Source organism: Phyllopteryx taeniolatus, chromosome 18, assembly GCF_024500385.1.
Source record: "Phyllopteryx taeniolatus isolate TA_2022b chromosome 18, UOR_Ptae_1.2, whole genome shotgun sequence".
NCBI classification, from domain to species: Eukaryota; Metazoa; Chordata; class Actinopteri; order Syngnathiformes; family Syngnathidae; genus Phyllopteryx; species Phyllopteryx taeniolatus.
In genome coordinates this window covers 10,605,783-10,630,018 of record NC_084519.1, presented here as the reverse complement: position 1 = coordinate 10,630,018, position 24,236 = coordinate 10,605,783, and the positions used below count along the sequence as shown (strand labels likewise).

Here is a 24,236-nt window from a genome sequence, read left to right as displayed (position 1 = left end):
TAGTTCGGGGCCATTTTGAACAAATAAATAAATAAATAATTACAATTGTTGTAAACATTGACATATATTCCATATACAGTATCGACAACTAGGGTACATTTCTGGAAAATCTTGCATGTGAAATTTTAGGGAATTTTGTAAATATTGAAAATTAGACACTTTACATGAAAATAAAAAAAAATTCTTAGAGAAAAGTAGTTAAGTTCATATATTGGACCCCTCCCCCCAAAAACAAACATTCTTTAATTGCATAAATTTAATCAAGATTATTGTTAAGATTAACTAAACTGTAATGTTGCAAATGTTTCACTATTCGCATTAATTCCTGTGAAATTCCTTCAATTCACGTGTACTGTAAAAGCTTCTAATTTCAAAAATGTGAAATCATTTCCGACTTTTAACTGTAAGGGCTGGAGAAAAATTGAATGGAATGAAAGTAAGCAGGCCTCCGTTACTTTTAAGTGGATGTTTATAGCTTAAAAGCTCATACGCTTACTTAATTTTGTTCAAATTGTCTTTTACATTTGAATAGGATTTTGCTTTAGCTCAGAGCTTCCACTGACTTTATCCTCTTGTTCAAACACAGCAGTTAACACGTTTAGTCGATCATGAATGAACATTTCAGCATATTTCTCCAACTACCCGTTGCCACTTACAACTATCCCGATGTACTTAATTGGTGGATATTGCGACGTTATGACATTTACTCTGCAGTTATTCAGCAAATGAATCCTCCTGGATTTTTGCAATATTTTCACCTGCCCCCTGAAAACCACCTGGAGCATGAGCCAAAAGAGGCAGGTAGGGCTTCCTTCATCCATTGTTCTCCAAAGCAGGATGTCCTCTATTCCGTCTATAAGTGAAGGGAAGCCTCGGTTCCTTTTCCTGACATGCCCGTTAAGTGATGTCGGTGTCACGTAGATGCTATAGAGATGTTTGAATGCCTTCCGCGCTGTTGTTACTGCCATTGTCAAAACAATACATCCACATCGTCACAATGCTGATTGGATACTTGTTGCTTCTTTGAAGGCTACTATGGAGCCCGCGCTCTATAGTAGCATTAAGATGATGTAAAGAAAGCATGGAAAGGTACTGTTTGTCATTCATGTAAAACAAAAAAAAAGACTTTTTATATTCCTCTGTCAGTAACTTGCATGTGGATGACAATTTCTTATTAAAATTAACGTTAGTAAAACATACATACATCAACAAAATCGTACCTAAAAAAAAAATAATAAAAAAGTGATTTCCAACCTATTTTATCTGTTGTATTTGCACGTCAAAAAGGTGTCACAAGAGAAAAACGCCATTTTCGAGGGGGTTCAAGAGCTATCAGAATCAGAAGCATCTTTATTTGCCAAGTATGTCCAAAAAACACACAAGGGATTTGTCTCCGGTAATTGGAGCCGCTCTAGTATTTACTATTTAGCATTTGAACTAAGATTTGACGATTACATTTTGTCTCAGGACAACTAACAAGTGCATGTTTCTTTATTTTGGCCATTGAACACAAAATGTCCCCAAAAGTGACTTGTTAATTGTTCTGTTGAGCCATTACGGAACCGTTTGGAAGACATTTATGCTTGCCCGCTTGCAACGCTTGTAGGTGCGCCATCCACTGCGCATGCGCAGCAGCGCCGCTCACTGCGACCCTATTTTTGCTCCCAGACATCATCCTCATCCTCATCCTCGCCACCATCCTCGTCATCGTCACAGGTTGCAAGTGAGCATCCTCTTCATCGCGCAGCAAACAGACGTCCCATCTTCCTCCTCCTCTCCCGCCTCTTCCTCTTCTTCGCGGCCCGTCGCGGTGGAGGACAAAAAAAAAAAAAAAAGAACAAGGGGGCGACGGGCGGAGGGAGAAAGAAGAAGAAGAGACCATGAAGAAACGTTACGTGGACGCGAGCAGGCTGCGAAAGATGAAGAAATTGAAAATAAGCGAGCGTCTGTCAGAAAGGTAGCCCGGCTGCCTGCCTGCTTTTGTTGTGGTGCTGCCCGTCTGCGTCTTTGTGTGCATGCCGGCGCCGCCGCTCACCTGCCTGCATCACGTCACCTCCACACTGGCTGCCTCCTTCGTGTCCTTGTTTGTGAACGTGCGTGGCGCCTCGTCGTCCACGATGACAACAACAACAACAAAAAAGAAGAAAGCTGCGTTCAGTTACCGTCGGCCTGCTTCTATTGCCACTCATTTGACTCGTGCCATTTCATAACAGTTGGATTCATAATTCGGAAAGGATGCTACTTGCCATGCAATGTCACATGTTTTGCCAGCCATGCACAACATTAGCCATTATTTTGTTCTTTGTTTATAACGCGCCGCCCCCCCCCCCTCCAAAAAAATTAAACGTCGACTAAAAAAAAAAATATTTTTTTAATTCAGTTGAAAATAGCAAATATTAAAATTATTAAAAAATATATTATTGAAATAACGAATTTATAAAATCCTATTTGTACTCTACTGTACAGCTATATTTTTAAATACACAAATTCAAGACGTTGTTTTGGTGTCCCATTTTGCTCTCTATTCTGGAACAACTTCTAACCTCGATTAACAGGACAAAAGAGATCCAAATTACTGTTGATTCCACACAATGTTGCCAGTTAAAAACAGACTGCTTTGTTCCAACAAACAAATTATTAGTACGCTGAAAACGTACTTCATTTTTGGTTGCACATGATTAAAGTGTGGTCAACTGATCTCATTTTCCCCTCTTTTCCTCAAAATAATCAATTAATATATTTGAACACATTTTAATGAAGTGCAACTGATGTAAATGTTCAAATTAAATATAGTGTATCACATTTGTTTTTCTTGATTAAAGTCAAGGCTTTTTTTTTTCAGAAAGATAATCTTATTTTGTATTTTCCAATGTCAATTGTTGTGTTTTTGCTCCTTTTGGGGAACAACATCTCACATGACTTAAAAAAAAAAAAAGAAAGAAAGAAAAAAATAATAAGCATGGAGCCAAACCCTTATTCTTTCAACTCCCCACTATTGAGATTTGTAAAAGATTAAAGAGAAATTAAACAGTCATGTTTGAAAACAATTGCGATTGAAAGTATGTGCGGGAGGATGCTGTGGCCCTCCCTCCCTCCCTCTCTGTCTCGCTCTCCTCCAGATGAAATATTGCCATGGTTACCAAACAAAGAAGGTAACAGCAGCCTATAGATGAGCAGAACAAAGGGAGGAAAGCGCGGCTCTTGTGGTGGGCTTTGTGGTGGTCTGATAAAAAATAAAAAATGAAGAGAGTCATTGTTGGTAAAGTGGTTCCAATTAAAAGGATATTGGCATGTTTAACATACAGCAAATTCATACATTTAACACTTTTGTATGCTGTATAATACTCGCTGCTTTGATTTGAAATAACTGAAGTACAATATCTGACTACTGTTGGATTTTTCGTAATGCATTGTTATCTTTATGTATATATTTGCAGCGCGTACACCTTCCTGAAGTTTATGGCCACGTGGATGTTGGTTCTGCTGGCAGATTTCCTCCTGGAATTCCGTCTGGAATACCTGTGGCCGTGCTGGCTCTTCTTCGGGAGCGTCTACACGACGTTCCACTGCCACGGGCTGGTGAGGACCCCCTGCTTCTTTTTAATATCAACTTCAGTGCATCGACAAAGTACTATTCTTGGCTGTGTTACACACTGTCAAATGTATAATCTACTGGCATTATAGATGTTTGTAGTACTGTGCAAAAGTCACAGTTTTTATTTTTTCAGTAATCATTTTGATGTAAAACTGTAAATAGTAGGACAGATACAGTTATCTGAATTGTACCAAAAATATAAAGCAAAATTTCGTGAAGTATTGTAGAGGGGTGGTCCAAGGAAGAAGCCATTACATTTTGTTAAAAAATGTGGATAAAGGGGCAGAATCAGGGTTTTTTTTTTTTTCAATTAAACTTTTTTCTTTTTACAAAAATTGTATGGCAACTTGATGATCAATTGAATTGTGTTTGAGAATACAATTTTTAATTGCAAGTACAATTGGCAACCAACTAAAAAAAGTGACCCAGGAAGAATTTTGTTTTCGTAATATTTCAAATGTTTTATTTGCCACTTGACGAAAAATATGTAATTTATTTCGAGCCACAACTGTATTCTGTTTTTGCTTTATCATTAAGGTGTACAGAGTGTGGCTTGATGACAAAATATGTTTTTGGGCACCAGGCTGCAACAAAACTAATGATGCCTTCTCAACGCAAAGTGTGCCACCGCATCTTATTAACGACATAACTCGTGTGCTTGCAGGTTATTTGTGTCGTCTTTGTGTGCGCCGCCTTCACACTTGACATCTTTTGTTTGATTTTTGTTCCTTTGCACTGGCTCTTCTTTGTGGCCAGCACCTACGTCGTATTCAATTACATTTGGCACACAGGTGAGCATCCAGACTGTCTAAAAAATGTGCAAAATCTCCATATTTTTTACCAAAGATTTTTTTTTTTTTGCCTGTTCTTCTCAGAGAAGGGCATCTGCATCTCCACAGTCTCCTTGTGGATTCTTCTCCTGTACACGGAGGCTTCACTTCGACTCAAAGACCTTAAAACCTCACATGCCAATCTTTCTCATCTCTTTGCCGCTCACTGGTATGTGCAATTCACACAAAACTGAGATCAACAATGCATTTTCTTACAGTATACACAAACACACACACACACACACATAGCCCGCCACTGACTAAACCTCATTTCATTTGCCTCACTTTGTGTCTGTGACTTAGCATCGGATATCCGGTCGTCTATCTGGGCTTCGACGTCACCTGCTACTTCACCAACATCTTCAAGCTGCGCATCCAGAAAACGGTACAGAGCGACAATGACTTCCACATGCACCTTCTGCAGCACTCGCTCCCACCGGGCCTGCAGCTTTACCCCAAGATGGCGGCCGACAATGGCCGTAAGTCAACAATGACATGAGCAGCAAGACTTTTTTCAAATGTATCTTCTACAGATAATTGTATACTAATATGGCAAATGTTAAGATAAAAATAAGATTCAACTAGACTTCAGGAAAAGAAAAAAAAGTAAAAACCTGGACATGACTAATAGTCTTACTTGTTTTGGTATTTCCAGCTTCCAAATGGAAGTCAAAGTCAGAGTCCAGTCAGTACCAGTGTCAGAACGGTGCTGTTCTCCCTCAAGACGAGTCCCACACCGTAGACTGCCTCCAGATCCGGAGCGAGGAGCGAGCAGCCGAGAAGGCGACACAAGAAGTCCGGTCAGTTGAATCCAACCGGAAGACGTTGTCCAAAGGCGGCTCGAGTGAGTCCAGAGATCCGGTCCGCAACGGGTCACCGGGGCCAGAATCCTCCACCACCCCAGACAAACTACCTCAGGAGGAGCAGGCCAGCAAAGCCGTACGTGCGGTGAAAAACTCCTCGCCCAGAGTCCGGCGGGCTAACGCGGCCACGCTTTCGCCCCCTGCTGGCAGGACAGAAAAGAAACAACGATCTGGTGGGAAAACGGTCAGCCCGAATCGGGACGGAGGCGACAAAAGTACCACAGCGGTTCAGAATCAGCACGCTGAGCAGCTGAGCAGGTGAATAGTGGTCCGCAGTTGTGGGAACTAACCAGGTACTGTCTGTGGTACCTTGACTTACAAGTTTTTCAAGTTAAGAGCCATCGCTTGGCAGATGCCTTGAGGCCTTGAGATACAAGTTTAATTTGTTCTGTGACTATGCTCGTAACTCAAAACACTTCACATCTCAAATCATCTTTTCCCATTGAAATTAATGGAAATGCCATTGATCCGTTCCAGCCTTCCCCCAAAAAACGAAATAAATTGTTGTAATGTGTATTGGGTAAAATGGCACTCTAAAATATTGTTGTAAATAATGATAATAAAATAAAGTATAAATAAACAAGACTACATTTTACAGTAAATACAGCTGTGCCTCGTGCTTGTATTTTCTGTTTTTGTGTAGGTATTTTACCATGTTTTTTTACATTTTATTTTATTATGTTATTACTCTATATTTTTATACAGTACAATACCGCACAGTGCTATTTTTCTGATTTAAAAAAAAATTTACGAAAAAATGTTGATGTTTTTTGGGGTGCTGGAAAGGATTAGAGTAATGACATTTCAACTCAGGCACGTGCACAGATAGACCCCAAGTGGTGCTCAAGCACCAGCTCTTTTGCTCTGAATGAAAAAAGTGCCCTTTTTGCTGCAGCCAATTTATTCATTGTGACAAACTGTCAGCACCCACACCCCACCTCCCATCAAACCACACTTTCCGATAGCAAAAGATCGTCAACAGCAGACCCCCCCCCCTCCCCCCGCCCAACATGTTAGTGGTCCTAAGAGAGATTTGTGGTAAAAGTGGTGTCTCTTATCCTGGTCCAAAATTCCTAGTCTACAGCGCTAGCTAGATCTTGGTTTAAAATAAAATGAAAATTGCGACGTAAGATTTTTTTTCTTCTCCTCAGTACGAGCACTAGGTTGTTACGCCAGTTTACCAGTAATATTATTATTGATATTGTATAACTGACAGTATAAATCCATTTTTGCTCTAAACTTTACATTTCAGAATTGCTACTTTGCGACTTTTACTTAAGTACAGGAATAAGTACTTCTAGCATAGTCTTTCTTTTTCATCTGTACTTATATTGAAGCACTTCTGCCCTCAATGGTGGTCTGAAGTTCTCCCCTTTTATGACTGCGCTCAGGCTGGAGCAGGAGCTGAGGAAGCTGAGGGGCGAGCTGCAGGTGAGCCGACATGGCGAGCATGAGCTGAGGAGTCACATCTGCAACTTGACCAACAGCGAGAGGAGCCTCAGGCCCGAAGTGGCCCTGCTGCGACAGTCCAACATGCTGCTGCAGAGCAAGTGAGCGGACCACTACATCCATCCCATCTTATAAAGTCCCCCATCCTCATTAGGGTGCTGGATAAAGTGGAGCATATTCCAGCTAACTTTTGGGCGAGAGACGAGAAACACCATGGACTGGTCACCAGCCAATCTCAAGCCACTTATACGCAAACGTATTCACATTTACATTCACACATTCATTGAATTGTGATATTTTGCTTGAGCATCGTCATCACGATGTACAAGTGCGCAGTCGTCACATCACTGAGTCTGCTGCGATGTTGGTGTGCTGTAATATACAGTGAGTCATGCAGGCGTGCTGGAGCCTATCCCAGCATTCTTCGGGCGAGAGGCGGGGTACACCCTGAACTGGTCGCCAGCCAATCACAGGCCATGTATAAACAAACAACCATTAGCAGTCACAATCACACCTACAGTCAATTTTGAGTCTTCAATTAACCTAGTGTGCATGTTTTCGGGATGTGTGAGGAAACCGGAGTACCTAGAGAAAACCCACGCAGGCACAGGGAGAACTTTTTTTTTTTTTTCCTCCTCACAGGATCATGTGCTTGAGCAAAACCAAGCAGCGGGACAAGCAGAGCAGCGCCATGCTGGAGAAGAAGATGCGGGCGGAGACGGAGGCGAGGCTCTCGCTGGAGAGGCAGGTGGTCGAGCTTCAGGCCCACAGACCTGACGAGGCGGCCAGCGCAGCCAGGACCGTGACCGCCAGGTACGAAACACAACCGCCGCCCTCTACCGTGTACAATAACCATCCTAACTGTACTACAGTGGTACCTCGAGTTGCGAGGGCCCCGATTTAAGAGTTTTTCGAGATGCGAGGCATGGCTTGACCTGACGAGTGAGATGCAGGCTCCTCACAGCTCCAGTGAAGTGAAAAAAAAATGGAGCAATTAAGGTGGGACCTCTTGGTGGTTCACTAACAAATCGGTTTACAAAAAAATACTGCTCGGGGGGGGGGTCACGAACTTCACTTCCTGACATCCAGGCGGAAAGCGCCGGGCGTCTCATATTTCAGGTAAAAAAAAATAAAAAAATCTGTAAATTAGCTCTCAGTTTTGCTCCAAAGAAAGAGAAACGTGCAAGTAAATGTGCTATTAAGAAACCCTAGAAAGTCATCTGAGAGAGCGAGAGAGTGAGAGAGAGCGAGAGGGTTACACGGCACTCATGAGGCCACGCCATTTCAAGGCACAGCACAAGAATGTACTACAGTGTGTGCGTATGACACTTCACCAAAGTTAATTTCTTTACAGTCTCTTTTATTATGTTTTTCTATTCATATTTTACAATATAGTGCTATTTTTCTTAATTAAAAAACGTCACCAAAAAATGTGGTGATTTTTGGTTGTGTCTATAACCGGTCAGTGGCGTTGTTATATACTCCAATGTGGAAAGCTGATTTGAGATACAACTGAAACTAATTCAACTTGTAAGTCAAGGCACCACTGTACTATTAATGTGAGACGTAACAAAATCGCGTGACTGGTCTGTCCGTGTCTCGCCGCAGGCAGGAAAACAGTGAAAGCCAAATGTTAAGGAAAAGAGTTAAAGATCTAGAGACAGAGTACAAGCAACTCCAGCTGCAGTATCAAGTCAAAGAGAGTCGTGTGCTAAATCTAGAGAGTGATGTGGAGGTATTTATTGACATCTTCTCCTATTCTCTACTTGGCAATGCACGTGTGTGTGTGTGTGCGTGTGTGTCGCTTGCGTTGATTGTTTATTATCTGCATCTGTTTCATTTTGGATTGACGTCAACATGCCGTATTTCATCAAATAGTTTCCTATCAGGAAAATTAAATGTTTTTGGTAGTAGTTTTTTCTAGTATCGTCATTTCATAGATGCTATCGTTCATACACAGATATTAACTCTTTGGGCTCAATTTGACTCCATTGAGTGTTAAATGTTCCTAATGTTGGATATCTTCTTTTTAGCTTAAGTTTTGTAGGTGCTGTTTAACCATCCTGTTACCTTTGAGTTTCCCAACATTTTTTTCCTTAAATGATTCACATCATTTTTTATGTTTTATGATTTTATCTAATTTAATGGGGACAACATAGTTCAGTCTGTCCTGTCCTGTCCTGTGCACATTGCTGTTCTTTTGCATCGATTTGACCCCAGGCTGGTTAAGCCGTGTAAAACATATAATAAATATATTTAGGTAGTCAACCAATATAAACTAGGTTTAAATTACACCAGTCAAATTGACCAGTCAAAGAACACGTCCAACAACAGTGTGCACAGGACAAGACAGGACAGACTGAACTATATCATGTTACCATTCTGTTATTTTAGTTTACCCACTTGTCCGCCTTATATTAAAGATGAAAAATAATGAAAAATAAGTAAATCATTCAAGATGGTAACAAGAGGATTACACAGTTAAATCCTGATCTTATATGAACTCTGGTGCAAACCAAAACAGCAGCACCAAAGGCATAGTGTATAAAAGGTCTCTCAAATAAATGAAATGTGGAGTGTTGTGTTGTAAAGGACACAGTATTAAAGAGTTTTTTATGTGGAGTGGTGTACTTGACATAAATTGTAACTTAATGTCATTTAAAAAATTCCTGCCCCGTCTGCAGTTGAGTAAACACCCCTGGCCAGCCACTATTTGTGAACATACGGCAGCTGTCACCACATGCAGCCTTGCACGAGATGTGATTATTGTTGTGACGTGTTTACGGTCATCTCCATCCTCTCTATGTGAAGCACGTAAGCATGCTGACGTCAGAACTTTCCTAAACAACACGACACTGCATTATAATTTGGAATTTTACATCCCCCCCCCCCACACCCAGGCGTTAGGAAAGTACCGCGGTGTGGAAAAGGACACGGACATGCTGCTGTCCACTCTGTCGGCCCTTCAGGACAAGGCTCAGCATCTGGAGTACAACCTGAGCGCTGAGACGCGTATCAAGCTGGACCTGTTCTCAGCTCTGGGGGACGCCCGCAGACAGCTGGAGATCGCTCAAGGTTTGACATCTTTTCTTTTTTTCCAAATCCACCTGTCCATTTTCTATGGCGTGTATCCTCATTAGGGTGACCTTGGTTGAGCTGGAGCCTATCCCAGCTGATTTTAGGCCAAAGGCATCCTGGACATTTGGCCAGCCAGTTGCAGGGCACATATATACAACACCTATTCAGTCTTCAGTGAAGCTTAACATGCATGTTTTTGGAATGCGGGAGAAAGCCGGAGCACCTGGAGAAAACCCACACAAGCACGGGGAGAACAATAAAACTCTACGTGGAGATGTTCCAATGGAGGATCAAGCCCTGATCTCCTGACAGTGAGCCACGTGCTAGTCATTTGTCTACTACTGTCTGCGCTTTCAAATTCTCTATGGTTTATCTGGGTCTGAATCCCGCCCTCTTGTGGTTATTACAAGAGTAGCATGTGTTTATGTACATCTACTTTACATATTACTGTTTTGTGTTGCCACACAACCTACACCTATCTAATATTAAATATAATGTAAAGCTAATCATTTGTTTTCATGCAAATGTGATCATTAAAACTAATAAATAATTCCATGGCCATACAGACAAAGACCCAACACTGTACAATGACTATATCCAGATTATCCATCCAGTCTCTGAACCGTTTATCCTCACAAGGATCGCGGGTGTGCTGCCGCCGATCCCAGCTGACTTTTGGGTGTACCCTGAACTGGTCGCCAGCCAATCGCAGCGCACATTTAAACAAACAACTATTCACACGCGCATTTATTTATAGGAAATGTTTGAAATAAGAACAGCCCGATACGATACCTGGTATCGGTACCCGCCCATCCCTATTAAAAACACATAAGAAATATTTTGTGGCGGGCTACAACGGATTAATGGCATTTCAATTCATTTCAATGGGGAAAATTGACGTCTTATACGAGTACAAATACACTTCCATGTATGGCTCACAATTAGTCGTCATATTTTAAGCAAAGTTAATAAAGAAAACAGGGAAACAAATATACACTGATGATGTTGAAGCCTCAAAAGCTCAAGTATCACATATGGTACACCGGGCGTTGTCAGTTGGGTATTAACCCTTCTTTTCCTTCTCGTATCTTCATCTGTCAGATAAACTGCTGAGGCAGGACAAGGAAATCAGCGGCATGAAGCAGAAAATCGCCGAGGTGATGGCGGTGAGCCCCGCAGTGTCCTACGCGGCCCCCCGGCCACCCGTGCCTCAGTACCTCACCAAGCTGCTCAGCTCGGAGCGCTACATGCTGAACCCGCGCGCCTTCATGTACCAGTGTCTGAAAAAGTAGACCATCGCACCCCCAGTGCGAGGGGAGGGACAGGTTGGACGGGATAGAACGTCAGCCGTCGACATGTTATCTGCTTCCAGCCAGAAGAGGACGCGAAGCGGCCTCCTTAAGCACGACAACTTGCCTTCGGACACCGCTACCGGTGCTAACGTGACGTTTGCGGTTTACGTCAGTTAAAAAAAATCTCATCAGTCAACAGTACAATTTTAATACAGTGGTACCTTGACTTTGCATTTAATTCGTGACCATGCTCTTAACTCATGTAACTCAGCTCATGTTCTTCAGGCCCATGGTTGGAAAAAAATTAATTTGGCAAAATATTTATATAAAATATTAATATAAATAGCTAACCATGTGAACTGATAGTAGCCAGATGTTGTGAAGTTTGCAGTCGCCATCTAGTGGCAGAATGACTGAGGTCAAACAGGTCAAATTTTTGCTCGTGTCACGAATGCAAACATCGATTTAGAGATGCTCAAAACTTGGAAAAACTCATAAATCAATCAAGGTACTCTTGTATTAAAAAGGCCATCTGACAAAAAATCATGGAGTTGAAACATACATACACACACAAACATACAAGTTGAAAAGCACAACAGTTTTGCAAATTTAAAAATCGTTCAAATCATGTCAAAGACAAATATTGAAACTATTTCAAGCTTCAGTTATATTTTAACAGTATTCAAATAATTTTACATATTGTCAATGTCCAGTGCAAAGCATGCATCTCCACATTTGGATTTTTTTAAATCACAAAAATTTGGAGGTATAACAAGACAATTTTTTTTTTATTTCATTGTTTTTCAGATAAAATGAAACCACAAAATCTGGAGGTAAAAAGTGTTTCAGATAACAACTAAAGACAGGTTTTAGGTTTGTAAAAATCAGAAAAGAATTGGAGGTGTATAAAAAATTATGGAAAGAATATATTTATTGTTCTTTATACAATAAATAAAAACTCCGAAATTTTGGAGATACAATTTTTTGGGGGGCAGAGACAATTTAGTAATTCCTGGCATGAATGTAATATATATATATATATATATATATATATATATATACATATACATACATATATGTATATATATGTATATATATACATATATATATATATATATATGTATATATATATATATATATATAGATATATATATATATATATATATATATACACATATATGTATATATATATATATATATACACATATATGTATATATATATATATATATATATATATAAACTACATATATCTGAATGCATTTGTAATACTACTCATATATATATATATCATTCAGCATTTCAAAAACTGAAATTTACAGAAAAAAATTATTTTGTTAACACAAGAAACTTGTTCATTTTAAAGAATACTGAATATTTGAAATAAGGGGGCTAAGGCGGCTGAGATCAAATGAGTACATCTATTTTATTTAACGCTCTACTGGTCTTTTCTCTCATTTTTGTTTTACCTCCATCTCTTTTGAACACTGTCAGAATCAAGATACTTGCAAATTTCAAGTCATTTTCCATTCTAATCAATTATTTCCATGCAGTAATTACAAGGCCTACAAGTCATTTTGAATGAAAACTGCATTCACCTTCATTATACTGATGCAAATCATAATGCTCCATAACTCCAGCTCAACGATATATTCACATATTGTCCAGTGAAGAGCATGTGTACACAATTTTATGAGCTTTTTATATTTACCCAAAATTGCTTTTATCTGGTTTTGGGGCTTAAAAAAAAAATCAAAAAATAAATTAATACCATTTTACAATGAATTGTCAAAATCGAGCTGTATCTATATCTTAGTGTGATTATTTATAATGCTTTACCATCTCAAAGGAGCATTATGGCCTCAAACATTGTTTATATATTTACATATACAGTGTGTCCCAAGTCTTAATACATGTGCTTCTATTTTGTGTCAGGTATCATTCAGACAGACGTGAGGCCTTCAGCATTTGACAGCGCAGGCTTTGCAAGACTGTGACCAGTTGGTATTGGAGAACCACTGAAAATTGACCAAGGAGTTCAATTTACACTTCAGGTTGTTGAGCGTCATAATCTTCCACTTGAAGCCTCTGAACAACCTGAATTGGGTACAGGTGAAGGTCATTCACTATCTGAAGGATCCCCCTGAATCGAGCTTTTGTTGAAGCAGAGTTCCAGTGCAGCTCTCCGGATAGTCTTTCCCTGGCTTTGCGCGAACGCCTGCTCTAGAAGTTCAGTGTTTTCATTGGTGGTGGTAGTAGCAAGCCTTCCACTGCATAGTATGTCAAGAACAGATCCTGTATCAAGAAACTTGCCACAATGCAAAAACTCAAACTCTTACCAAGAATATTTGTCTTATTTCTAGTCAAAGGTAGTCTGACTAAAGTACACTTAAAGTAAAACTCATCACTTTGTTCTACTTATTTCAAGTAAAAATGAGCTTGAAACAAGTAAAAATGTCTAAAAAAAAGTTCCTTTTCACGTAGTCTTATTTTAAGTTTAATCGAATTAGTTTTGACTAAAAATAAGACATGAAGAGCTTAAATGTGTTGGAGCAGTGTGAAGGCCGTAAAGCTTCTCAAACTGGCACTGAACTGCAGTCGGGTACAAAAAAACTCATCAGCTGTCAATTTTGCAATGTCACGTCAGTGTCACTGTCAAAACTGCAAACCCGAGGCCGTCAAAGGCTTCACGTCTGTCCAAATGATACCTGAAACTAAATACAAAATAGGGAGTGCAAAGGGACTTTGGGACACCCTGTACCGTATACAATTATCAGGTTTATACCACAAGATCTGATTTGAATATTCTACCTTTTTAAGGCAAGTATGCAACAGTGTGTTTTTGTCTATAAAAGTGGCTACAACAATTTGAATGATACTACATTTGACACAGATGTCACTTGGTTGAACAGGAGAAGTGTCATTCTCAATCTTCTGGATTTTGAATTGATGACATTGTGTTTGGATGGTGAAGTAAGGCGAGACCTCGTCCGGGATTGGAATCCACTGACTGACCAAACGTGGTCAACGTACTGAATTACTGTGCCTATAAACGTGACTTTCAAACAGGGAAGTAAGACGCAAAGTTAATGTGAACGAGTGCTGTGTTTGAACTGAAGTGCTATGTACTGTTTTCGTAGTTCTGCTTCTTTTCTTTTCTACTCGCACACATAATTGTACAGAATGGATATTTCAACCAACAGCTGGATGACACTCTAGAGAACTGTGATGTCACCATTTTTGGGGTTAGCTTTTTATTTAGAGCGTGTTTCTAGGGTGTTTTATATCAAAACTATTTTTTAGTCTCGCTTTACTTTTATTATTATTATACCTCTTTTTGTCAATTTGTACGGCAACCTGTTTTGTCAGCATGAAAGTGTATTGGAGCACACATTGTGACGTAAGTACGTACAAGAGTATACAGTACTTGTACAAGGGCTACCCTTTCTTAAATCAACAGAGAATGGAGAATTCTTTTTTTTTTTGTATAAACAATTGAATTTTGTCTCATTTGTTTGCATCATTTCAACCACATATTTTATTGTAATTATTATTAAAGGGATGGGAGAACCCACAGCACGGTGTGCAAGTGGTTAGTTAGCACATCCGGTTCAATTCTGATGTCAGGGGGTTCGAACCCGGGCTGCGACCTTCCTGTGAGGAGCTCTCCTTGTGCTTGTGTGGATTTTCTCCAAGTACTCCGGCTTCTTCCTATATTCCATACATGACAGCTTCATTGAAGACTGCAGTGTTAGGGAGTAACTACTTACATGTAACAAGATCACATACATTACAAACTAACATTGCTGAGAGAAAATGTGCAATTGAATTAGTTTCTTTTGGAAATTTCCATGATTCTAATTTTAGTTACATTTGAAAAATAGCCGCAAATCACCTAGCTCAACTGTCAATCAAATACCACACAACTTTGTTTACATTTCCCTACGTTTGAGTCGCCAAGCTATATCTGCTTCCAGCCTCTGGTGGTTAGAATTTATCGCACCAAGTTGTCACGGGGCTACGAAGAGGCATTCTAAAGCGGCCATATGCTATTGCGAAGCCCATGTGCACACGCTGGCTGTCAAAGTTAAAAACTCCCCCCCAATCTCATTTTTTCACTTTTGTCTGGGTGACATGCGCGCACTCACAGCCAACAATGAAGCACTCTACAGCGGTGACACCGGCGGACTATCCAAAGGGAAGATGCATCCACCGCCCCCCCCCCAAAAAAAAATTAATGTAAAATTAATGATGAACTTGAATGCCACTAATGATTTCAAAGAAGCACACTTCATCCAAGTGCTGATTAGTGAAGGTTTTATTTTTATTTTCAGGGAGTGGAAAAAAAGAGGGTAAACCAACAGATAGCAGAAATAGCAGAGAGCGTCAAGCGCACTCCAAGTGTGTACACACCCTGTGAGACATTCGCAACAAAGGCAACACAACTGTTCCCCTATGATGGCCTTTTAGCCAATTTTGGATCCGTTTTCGGAGGCTGCGGGACATATTCACTGAAAGTAACAAGTGGAGAAAAAAGTGCAAACTGTGCTGCTTTTGAAGAAGCCAACTATTCACAGCCACAGACATTTGAAATACTGTACTTTAGACTTGCTCACATTGCTGATTCTCATCGTCTAGCAAAGCACATACAGAGTAGACAAGTGTAAAAAAATAAAAAAATAATATGTTCACATTGATGGAAAGCAGCCTCTTGTGTAAAATGCCACCTTCACAGACTTGATTAAGAGTCAGGAGCTTGTGTAGAAAGTAACAGCGTGAGGAACCGTTTTCCTATATGGGCCGGACTACATTTATAAAGAATTATGAAGCCAAAATATTACATATGAGCATGTGTGGGTTTAATGTTTTTAGACATTTTATAATTGTTTTGAGAATTACATGGGGGGGAAAAAAAAGGAGTGAGTAGAAGCTTCCATTCAAAAGAAGCAACTGCAACAAGTGTGCTGAAAGTGAATTACAGTCAAACACAAATAAATAGTTTGGATATTTTCGACTTACATGACTACACGCTTTCTCCAATTGACTCGAGCTTGATAGGAAAGCGAGCCATCGAGAGTTTAAAAAGGAGCCAGCAAGCAGACTTCACAACATTTCAGTAATCTGGCAGGGAAGACGACAGCTATTTAACAGTAAAAATGTTAAAAATACAGTTTTAATACTGGACTCAAAGAAAAATACCGGGCTTTCGCACTTAAACATTTCATGATTTTTTTTAGTGAAAGAAATAAACCCAGGTTAATCTTTTTTTCCTTCTTTTTGCAATGAGGCTTGATGGCTGAACTGGGTTGGGAGAGAAGAACAAAATAATAAAAAATAAAGAAAGATAGAGAACCACTTAGTGGCAGCTTTGTCCCACCAGAGCATACAAAGACTACGATGGGCCGCAGTCGAAAGCAAGGCTTTCCGCCTGGAGGAGGGAGACGGCGGGTGGGCGGCCCGGGACGCAGCGGAGGGATCTGCTGGGGGTCCTTGGCTACGAGGAGACCGTCACAGGGTTGAGGGAACCGTTGCGGCTGTAGAACTTGGAGAAGGCCTCTTCGAGAACGCAAGCGAGACGAGGCTGATCGCCCTGTACACGGAAAGTCACGGAAATGTCTTCTTCAGATGCGATTAAGGTGAATTCAATCAAAAGCGTAAGGTATTTATTCAAGTGGATGACGGACCCGGGGATTTAATTTAGACGGGGATTCTATTAGAGTGGAGGCCACTACTATAGGGAATCAAGTTCAAGGCGTGAGCAGAGGTGTATGAAATGTATAAAAAGGAACTTACCTCACTGATGAAGCCGAGCTGAACAAGCTCTACAGCCAACTCTTGCACATTCTCATCTAAAGCAAAGCACACATAATGAGCTCCGTGGAAAGCTCCATGGCTCGATAGCAACATAATAACGTACTTGGTAACAGATCGCAGCTCAAGTGTCGGTTGAGTTTGTCCTCAAGTTTGAGCAGTAAAGTCAGCTAAAGGGAGAGACGGTTATTGTTAAGTTTAGGGCTTAAATACAAGTGTGCGCGTGTGACGTCGTGATGAGGGGACTCACATGATGCTTGGCGCCTTCGTCCACGGGCTCAATGTTGCAGTGCATCTGAAGCACCTGTGGAGAGTCGGCGTTGTCGTCAGGTGACAAGGAACGGTTTCCTTAGCATTGGCCACTGTGCTAGTTCTCACCTTCCTGGTCTCAAGTTCTGCAGGTTCTGGGGTGGGCGTCTTGACAGAGGGCGGCACGATGGGTGACTTCACGGCCTCCTGCTGAGGTTGTTGTGGACACGGAATCCCAAACGCAGTCAAAGGGTAGATCCCATTCCTGATCCCCCCAAGAAGAAGAACTTGGAATTACTTGGAAAATCAAACACTTTGCAGTGCTTTTGCTGTCCATCTGTGATTTGTTGTTTACTTTTTTAGTAATATAATAATTTTCTCTCTCTCTCTAATAAACTGATCATTATCGCATCTGTAATTAAAGGCACATTTCGATCTACTGACAGCAACCCTACCTGACGTCCTCCAGGAACTTGTCCAGCTCAAGAGCAGGAAACTGAGATAGCCTGAGGAGAAGGACAAAAAAAAAGTCTGGCAGGCTGAATTCAAGTCCTCAACCGACCATTGACAACGCACACTCACTTCATCTGAACGCCCTCCTTCCCCTCCACAATCACCAGGTGGGGGTCCATGTTCTTTGTCATCTCCTCTAAAGCATTCTCTGGAATCATATCTGCAGGGAAATATGGTGATGTGAGGACATTTGCGCACATGTTTACTTAAGAGAGCATCTCTCTATCGCTGTCTCCACTCACGCTGGTGGCTAACGATGCAGTGTGCGGCCAGCAGCTTGAGCAGGGGCACCTCGAACAAGGCCTGGTGAAACAGGAGCTCCCTGGCTGTGGGACGCTTACCTGGGTCCACCTCCAGACACTTCTGGATGAATTCCTGGGTGAACAGAAAAAAAAAAAAGGATGAAAACTCGAGGCTCTCTCTCCCCAACAATCCCCTGCAGAAGACTGCTTACCCGTTGCAAGGGGTCCTCGAGGGACTGAATGGCACTGTTTATGGCTTCTTGGGAAACATACGACGAATCTCCGTTACTCTGGATTTCTAACACTGCCATCTGTGACAGTGACGGGGCAGGGCGGTGAATAAACAAACAAAATGACATTACAAATTAATGTTAAGATCAATTGAAGACTGAGAAATCAGTGGTTCTCAAACTTTTTACACCAGGTACCACCTCAAAGAATATTTAGCTCTCCAAGTACCACCATAAGTGGCAACATTAAAATACAATAAAATACAAAAATAATAATAAAAAGAGGCTGAAGTTTTATCCTAAAAAGCATTTACTATATTACTGTATTTAAGTTAAATACACCTGAACTGTACTGAAAACAAATACTGTACTTGAAGTAAAAAAATTTACTATATGGGAAAATTACAAAAGTACTGTATTGATATATATATATATATATATATATATATATATATAATTTAAAAAAATTGCTTTTTCAAACGCCAGAGTATATATCCAATAAACACAACAGATCATGTCTGAGAATCATGTTTATGAATCTAGCCTAACGAACGTGTTAGTTAGTCTGTTTGGTAGCATAAATTAACCTTGTGGTCAAGTGGCTCGAAACCAGACTGAACGCAAGCCCTCACCTCTAAGGCGCACATTCCAAAGGAATAGATATCCACCGCAGTGGTGACATTGGCAACAGCTGGGAGAGAGAGAGAAAAAAAAAAAAAAAAAAAAACAGACATAAGTTAATCAATTACAATTTGCATAAAAAAGGGTAGTGATTAATATAAGACAAGCTCTTACCTCCGTATTCTGGAGCAAAGAAATGAAGGCTCTTCTGCTCTTCCCGACATGTTTTTACATGGTTGTTAATTGTGTCTGGAGCCACTAGATAAATGAAGGAAAAGATGAGCTGCATTCTTTCAACATGACAATATTTTCCCCGTTCAGTCAGTGTCGTCGTTTTACCTGAGCCAATCTTGATGAGGCCATTGTGCTGGATGAAGATGGTGTCGCAGGTCAGGTTGCCGTGAATGATGGGAGGTTCACACGAGTGCAAGTAGCTGCAGCCTCAAAGAAATCGCTTGTCAACAGAGAACGGCAGACATCAATGTGTCAAATTACAAGGGACAACTTGAAGACTCACCTGAGAGCAGACAGAATCTGTGTGCACCAGCGCTTCCAAGCCTGACACAAACATTTACAAACAAGTTAAACATAATCAGCAGTAAAGTAACAAAGATAATGGGGGCCTATTAATGAAATTTCCCTTTTTAATGGGTTGTATACACTTGGTTGGGATTCTGGAGGAGCTGCCTACACATCAAGGGGAAAATTAATCAACAAAGTAAATCTTTTATGATGTGGCTATTTCTGAAAATGTGACCATTAGCAATATGTTGTGCAGTTCTGCCCTACTACTACACAACAATTTAAATTGTGGAGAGAAAAAACACATTGTCTCCTTCAATCTGTCATCTGCTGCCACACCTTTTCATTCATGGTCTTGTGGTTCTTCTTAGTCTTTTTCAGAAACTGTTTGAGACTTCCGGAGGACATGTACTCGGTGATGAAAATGACCTGCAGCAGGAAAAGGTGACAAGCAGACACATCAACATCGCAAGCGCTATGAGAGAAGAATGCTTCTGTGAGCGTTGTCTGTGTACCCGGGCTCTGTTCTCTTTGACGTCAGCCCAGTACTTGTGGAACTTGACGATGTTCAAATGCTCCAGCTGAATCAAATTGTCAAACACTGCCTTGACCTTTTCCTGTGGGGAAAAACATGAGATATTACTACAACGTTTAAGACAGCATGAGGAAAAAGTATGTTCACATATTTGTCAGACTTATTTTGCTCTATTCCCTTTCCCCCACCCTTAAATACGTGGAAGTCAAGAGGAACAGCATATTCTCTGCTATTGTGCTGCCGGCAACGGGTCTGACCACTTGTGTGAAGCAGCTTCAAATGCAAATCTTACTGAAGGCCTTCAGTTTGTTGTTCGCGAACAGAACTGGTTGTTGCCAAATACTCCCTACAGCTAGGACTGGAAATGTCCTCAGAAACTACAAGTGAATGCTGAGGTGATGTAACAGAAGTAAAATGATCATTATTAATATGTACACAATACCTAGCAACATGGAGAATGACAACAGAGCAATCTGATGTGGGAATCTGAGTCATTTGCTATATTTTAATGCCAACAATATCACAATACAGTGGTAATCATAATCAAAATATCAAAAGAACATCCCAATATTGTGTAACTGAAGGAACCCCCATCATCTTCCTCCTCATCATCGTTAATAGCAATGTGGCCTGGCACAACCAATGTCCTCCCCATTTGGCATCAATATGAAATAAATAACGAAGATTTCCTCACAGAATTATAAAATAAGTATCTCTCTATAATTACACGTACATACGGAATGCAAGGTATGAAATAATATACAATGAATGTCTACTGCTACAGGTATGCATGTACAGGTAGTAAACTGGCTCAGACAAATAAAACGCAAGCGCTGAAAGGAAAAAAATGGTTAAAAGGTCATTAAACAAACAAATTTTAAAAAACAAGTTTTGTTCCTTTATTTGTACAGAAAGCAAGTAACAAATACGACGTATGACTTAAGTTCATCCAGTGAGGTCGGTGGGTCATGAAAAAAATGAGCACCAAGCAACAACGTCTGGCGCTCCTATGAGAACCAGACCAGAATTGTCACATGCACCCCTGCTCATATGGATGTTGCTGGTGTACACTGATAGTATAGATACTGATGTGATATATTGGAGTATTCATATTTTGACCCAGCCCAACAACCAAGTTCCTGGCAACGCCGGTGGATCACTGCTACATCATTTAATATACTCTCAATATTCATGCCTATTTTCCCCAGGTGTTAAACCCAAGGCCCGCAGCCCTTATTTTATTTGGACAGCGAAAGCACTTCTGTTTAAAACTAGCCATAAAATGATAAACTTCAGGTGCAATGATGTAATATGAGCTGGGGCAAATATTTGGGACCCCACACAGAACATACAAGGTAAGTCTAACTGCCTCCTGCTCTCGTCACACGCCTGGTCCATGAACATACCCGGCCTCTTCAGATGGAGCCAAAGCAATAACAAATGCCATCGCAGCATAATAACTACCACAAGAGCAAGAAGAGGATGACCCTTCAGTGTAATACAGTACCTTGAATATTTCGTGTTCCACAGAGCAGAGAGAACATATATGCCTGTGAGTATTGTTGTTATGCTCTGTTTGTATGTCTTGCTGCTCCACATGTGCTAAAGTAGCAGTTGTTTGAAGGTTTACAATTACCCTAACAAATACACTAATATCTGTTCGCCCGTCTCTGGCATATTGCATTATGTTAACATTATGCTTGGACTTTCGCTAGCTGAGATTATATGGTTTGGTTGAACATTTTGGTCTCAATATACATTTAACTCTCTTTTGTGTCACATGTCAGTTATATAGTAAACATCAACGGGGAGTGACAAATAAGCACGCTTTGCCACATGTTAGGCGGACTGTGTGAGCGAGTCTTGTTTTCATTTCCTCAAAGTTATGTTATACACTAGTCTCCCATTTCTTTCTAAGATCAAGTGTGTTTAAAGTGTGTGGGAAAGGTAAACCTATATATATTAAAAATAATAATAATTTATATGGTATCGCAATATCACATTTTTACCCATCGCAGGTATTTCGGAACATATAAGTATTTAGATCAAGAAAAGTAACACCGGCAACTTGCAGTATCACTGTGGAGCAGACAGTAAGCAAATGCTGAAACATGTCCACCAACCTCTTGTAACTTGAAGTTTTTCCTTTCTGAGAACATGACTTCATTCCACACCACCTCAACTCCCTCCTCAGTGTCCATGGCCAAGTAGGCGTTATCGATGCCCGGTACATTTCGTTGATTCACCTTCAAGTAGGACAAACAAAACATGTTATGACTGCAATGTAGTGGTCGGATGTAACGAAGTAATAAATACTTTATTACTGTATTCTAACATTTTTCAGGCATCTGTACTTGAATATTTATATTTCTGGCAACTTTTTACTTTTACTCCCTACATTGGAAAAAACATATGTTCTTTCTTATGCTTGGTTTTGTCATAATGGGCTCTTATTTATTCTTACTTATTATCTTAACCGGCCTTATTTCAAGGTATCGGGTACTCGTAAAGGCTGCCGAAACCAACCCACAATACTTAAGGCAAAAAAATCTAAGTCCACCCCACCAGTATAAGGCGAATCATCATGTCCATCAAAAAGAAAGAAGTCTTTGTTCACAATTATCTGTCAGCGTTCATCCATCTGTCTCCAATTGAATTGAATCGGAAGTGAATCGGAAGTACTAACTAAAAAGGGGGGAAAAAAAGAAAATATTTCTACTTTTGGCTTGAGGTACATTTAAGTCTGTGTTTTTTACTTCGACTTAATAACAGGAGTTGACTCAGTACTTCTTTCACCAGTCTTTTCTGATACAAGTACCTGTACTTCTACTCAAGTAAAGAGAGTGACTACTTTGCTGTAATGTTAGTTGGGGGTAAAAATGGCTTCTGTGCGGCTGTACTGTAGTGTAACCATTCCATTCCTTTTCGTGTACTGCTTATCCTCACGAGGGTCGCGGGCGTGCACATTACAGTAAATTAGTAACCTCTTCTCTGCGCTTCTGCCAGCGGCCACACGGACTCTCCTCCAAGATCTCAGACTCGTCCTCGCTTTCCTCCTCCTCGTCCTCCGTGGCGGCGGGGGGCGGCTGGTTCACCACGGACACGGGGGGAGACACCGACGGCACGCCTTGACCCGCGGCCCCGGCGGCGGCCATCGGCTCGGGCTTGTTGGCTTCCTGGACCGCGTCCGGGGCCTGCTTGCTCTCGGAGCCCTCAGACATGTTGGCTGGTCACGCCGCACAGCCTGCCGTGCCACACAGCGACACCAATGAACGTTATCATTAGCTTTAATAACACAGTGGCGCCTAGCACAGCGCTAGCAAAAAAAAAAAAAAAAAAAAAGCTAAATAAGCGCCATAAAGGAAAGGCCACAACATAAGAGAAAGAAAAATACGAGTAGCACTAGCCCAACATGTAATACATACGTGTTAAAGGAGGGAAATGTGACGGTGTCAGCTCCAGTTTAACAGACTTTTCTCCGCCAGTCCCGAGCTTGCTATTTTAGCTTCGTTAGCTAAAAAAAAAAAAGATCAACAAATAATAATCTTGTGGGTTCCCCAGCGAAGTTGCGACTAGCTTCCTTAGCTAGTGTACACCGCCGCGGCGACAGCAAGCCACGACAAAGCTGAGCAACGGGACACACTAATGTTCACTTAATCAAGTCACTTAGTTGAATTGGTTAGCGCAATTGCAAGCTAACTGGCGTTAGCATTCGGAAGCAGCCGACCGACCCTTGGGTTAACCTTGCTGCTACTCCCAAGATTAGACGATTGGAAAACGCACACGCTGAAAAAAAATGAACCACAGTTGACACAAACTACACCATTACGACACCGCTACACGCATTTAGTCGCACCTAACATAGCAAAAAAGATTGATTGGAAACCCCACAAAGACTCGTCAATGATACAATTAACGTGGCATATTCAAGGTCTGTTCGGAGCGAGTTTTTCACACATAAGCACTTGTGACGGCGACATGGAGCAGACGCACACTGCCCCACTCAAGCGCCCTACGTCAGAGTAGGCTGGGGTTGCCAGGTCCTGCACGCTGCATCCCTCTTCTGCTTAGCTCACACACACACACTGAAAAAAAATACTTCAACATTTGAGAAAGGTTTCACATTCTTACACTTTCTGAACTCCATTGCACCCAAGGTAACCCTAAGAATAAAATGTTGTTTTAAATCTTGATAAACGACACTTCATATCAAATCAACGCGATTTAATTGGGTTTAAACTGACTGGTCGCTAGTGTACAGTATTACTACAAGAAATCTGGCAACCTTGGGTATGACCCATTCTCCCATTTTATTTATTTATTTATTTATTTTTATTGTTTTTTTTTATGTTGCACTTTTTCACGGAAAGCACGCAGAAACTACAAAATACACAATCGCAACATTTTA

At 40.8% G+C, this 24,236-nt stretch overlaps 2 protein-coding genes and 1 long non-coding RNA gene across 7 annotated transcripts; 1 reads left to right on the top strand and 2 right to left on the bottom strand.

Moving 5' to 3' along the window:
• Window positions 1-1,321: 1,321 nt before the first annotated feature.
• On the bottom strand, window positions 1,322-5,196 carry LOC133468521 (uncharacterized). 3 transcript variants are annotated; one of them, XR_009785517.1, is made up of 3 exons: window positions 5,063-5,196; window positions 2,036-4,873; window positions 1,322-1,910 (listed from the first exon to the last, which is right to left on the bottom strand). It is a non-coding gene; the product is annotated as an uncharacterized LOC133468521 (long non-coding RNA). The 3 variants fall into 3 exon arrangements; XR_009785516.1 differs by having other exon boundaries at window positions 1,322-4,873; XR_009785518.1 differs by having other exon boundaries at window positions 1,322-4,792; window positions 5,063-5,187.
• On the top strand, window positions 1,824-12,129 carry si:dkey-12h9.6 (macoilin-1). Of its 2 annotated transcripts, XR_009785515.1 has the most exons (12): window positions 1,824-1,957; window positions 3,438-3,579; window positions 4,260-4,386; window positions 4,471-4,594; window positions 4,729-4,904; window positions 5,081-5,546; window positions 6,680-6,838; window positions 7,380-7,550; window positions 8,346-8,472; window positions 9,422-9,551; window positions 9,638-9,812; window positions 10,917-11,055. XR_009785515.1 is itself a non-coding variant. In XM_061754527.1 (11 exons), exons 1-11 carry the CDS (start codon window positions 1,881-1,883, stop codon window positions 11,105-11,107), a joined length of 1,935 nt encoding a protein of 644 aa, XP_061610511.1. In that variant the 5' UTR covers window positions 1,824-1,880; the 3' UTR covers window positions 11,108-12,129. The 2 variants fall into 2 exon arrangements, 1 of the variants encoding a protein (XP_061610511.1); XM_061754527.1 differs by lacking the exon at window positions 9,422-9,551 and having other exon boundaries at window positions 10,917-12,129.
• Window positions 12,130-15,408: 3,279 nt separating this feature from the next.
• nrbp1 (nuclear receptor binding protein 1) lies at window positions 15,409-23,859 on the bottom strand. 2 transcript variants are annotated; one of them, XM_061754560.1, is made up of 18 exons: window positions 23,254-23,857; window positions 22,813-23,072; window positions 21,952-22,074; window positions 19,809-19,910; window positions 19,633-19,722; window positions 19,289-19,329; window positions 19,111-19,205; window positions 18,946-19,029; window positions 18,783-18,841; window positions 18,133-18,231; window positions 17,921-18,053; window positions 17,748-17,838; window positions 17,621-17,671; window positions 17,295-17,430; window positions 17,167-17,220; window positions 17,023-17,086; window positions 16,899-16,954; window positions 15,409-16,695 (listed from the first exon to the last, which is right to left on the bottom strand). In XM_061754560.1, exons 2-18 carry the CDS (start codon window positions 23,047-23,049, stop codon window positions 16,600-16,602), a joined length of 1,611 nt encoding a protein of 536 aa, XP_061610544.1. In that variant the 5' UTR covers window positions 23,050-23,072; window positions 23,254-23,857; the 3' UTR covers window positions 15,409-16,599. The 2 variants fall into 2 exon arrangements, with proteins under 2 accessions (XP_061610544.1, XP_061610543.1); XM_061754559.1 differs by having other exon boundaries at window positions 18,946-19,205; window positions 23,254-23,859.
• Window positions 23,860-24,236: the final 377 nt, after the last annotated feature.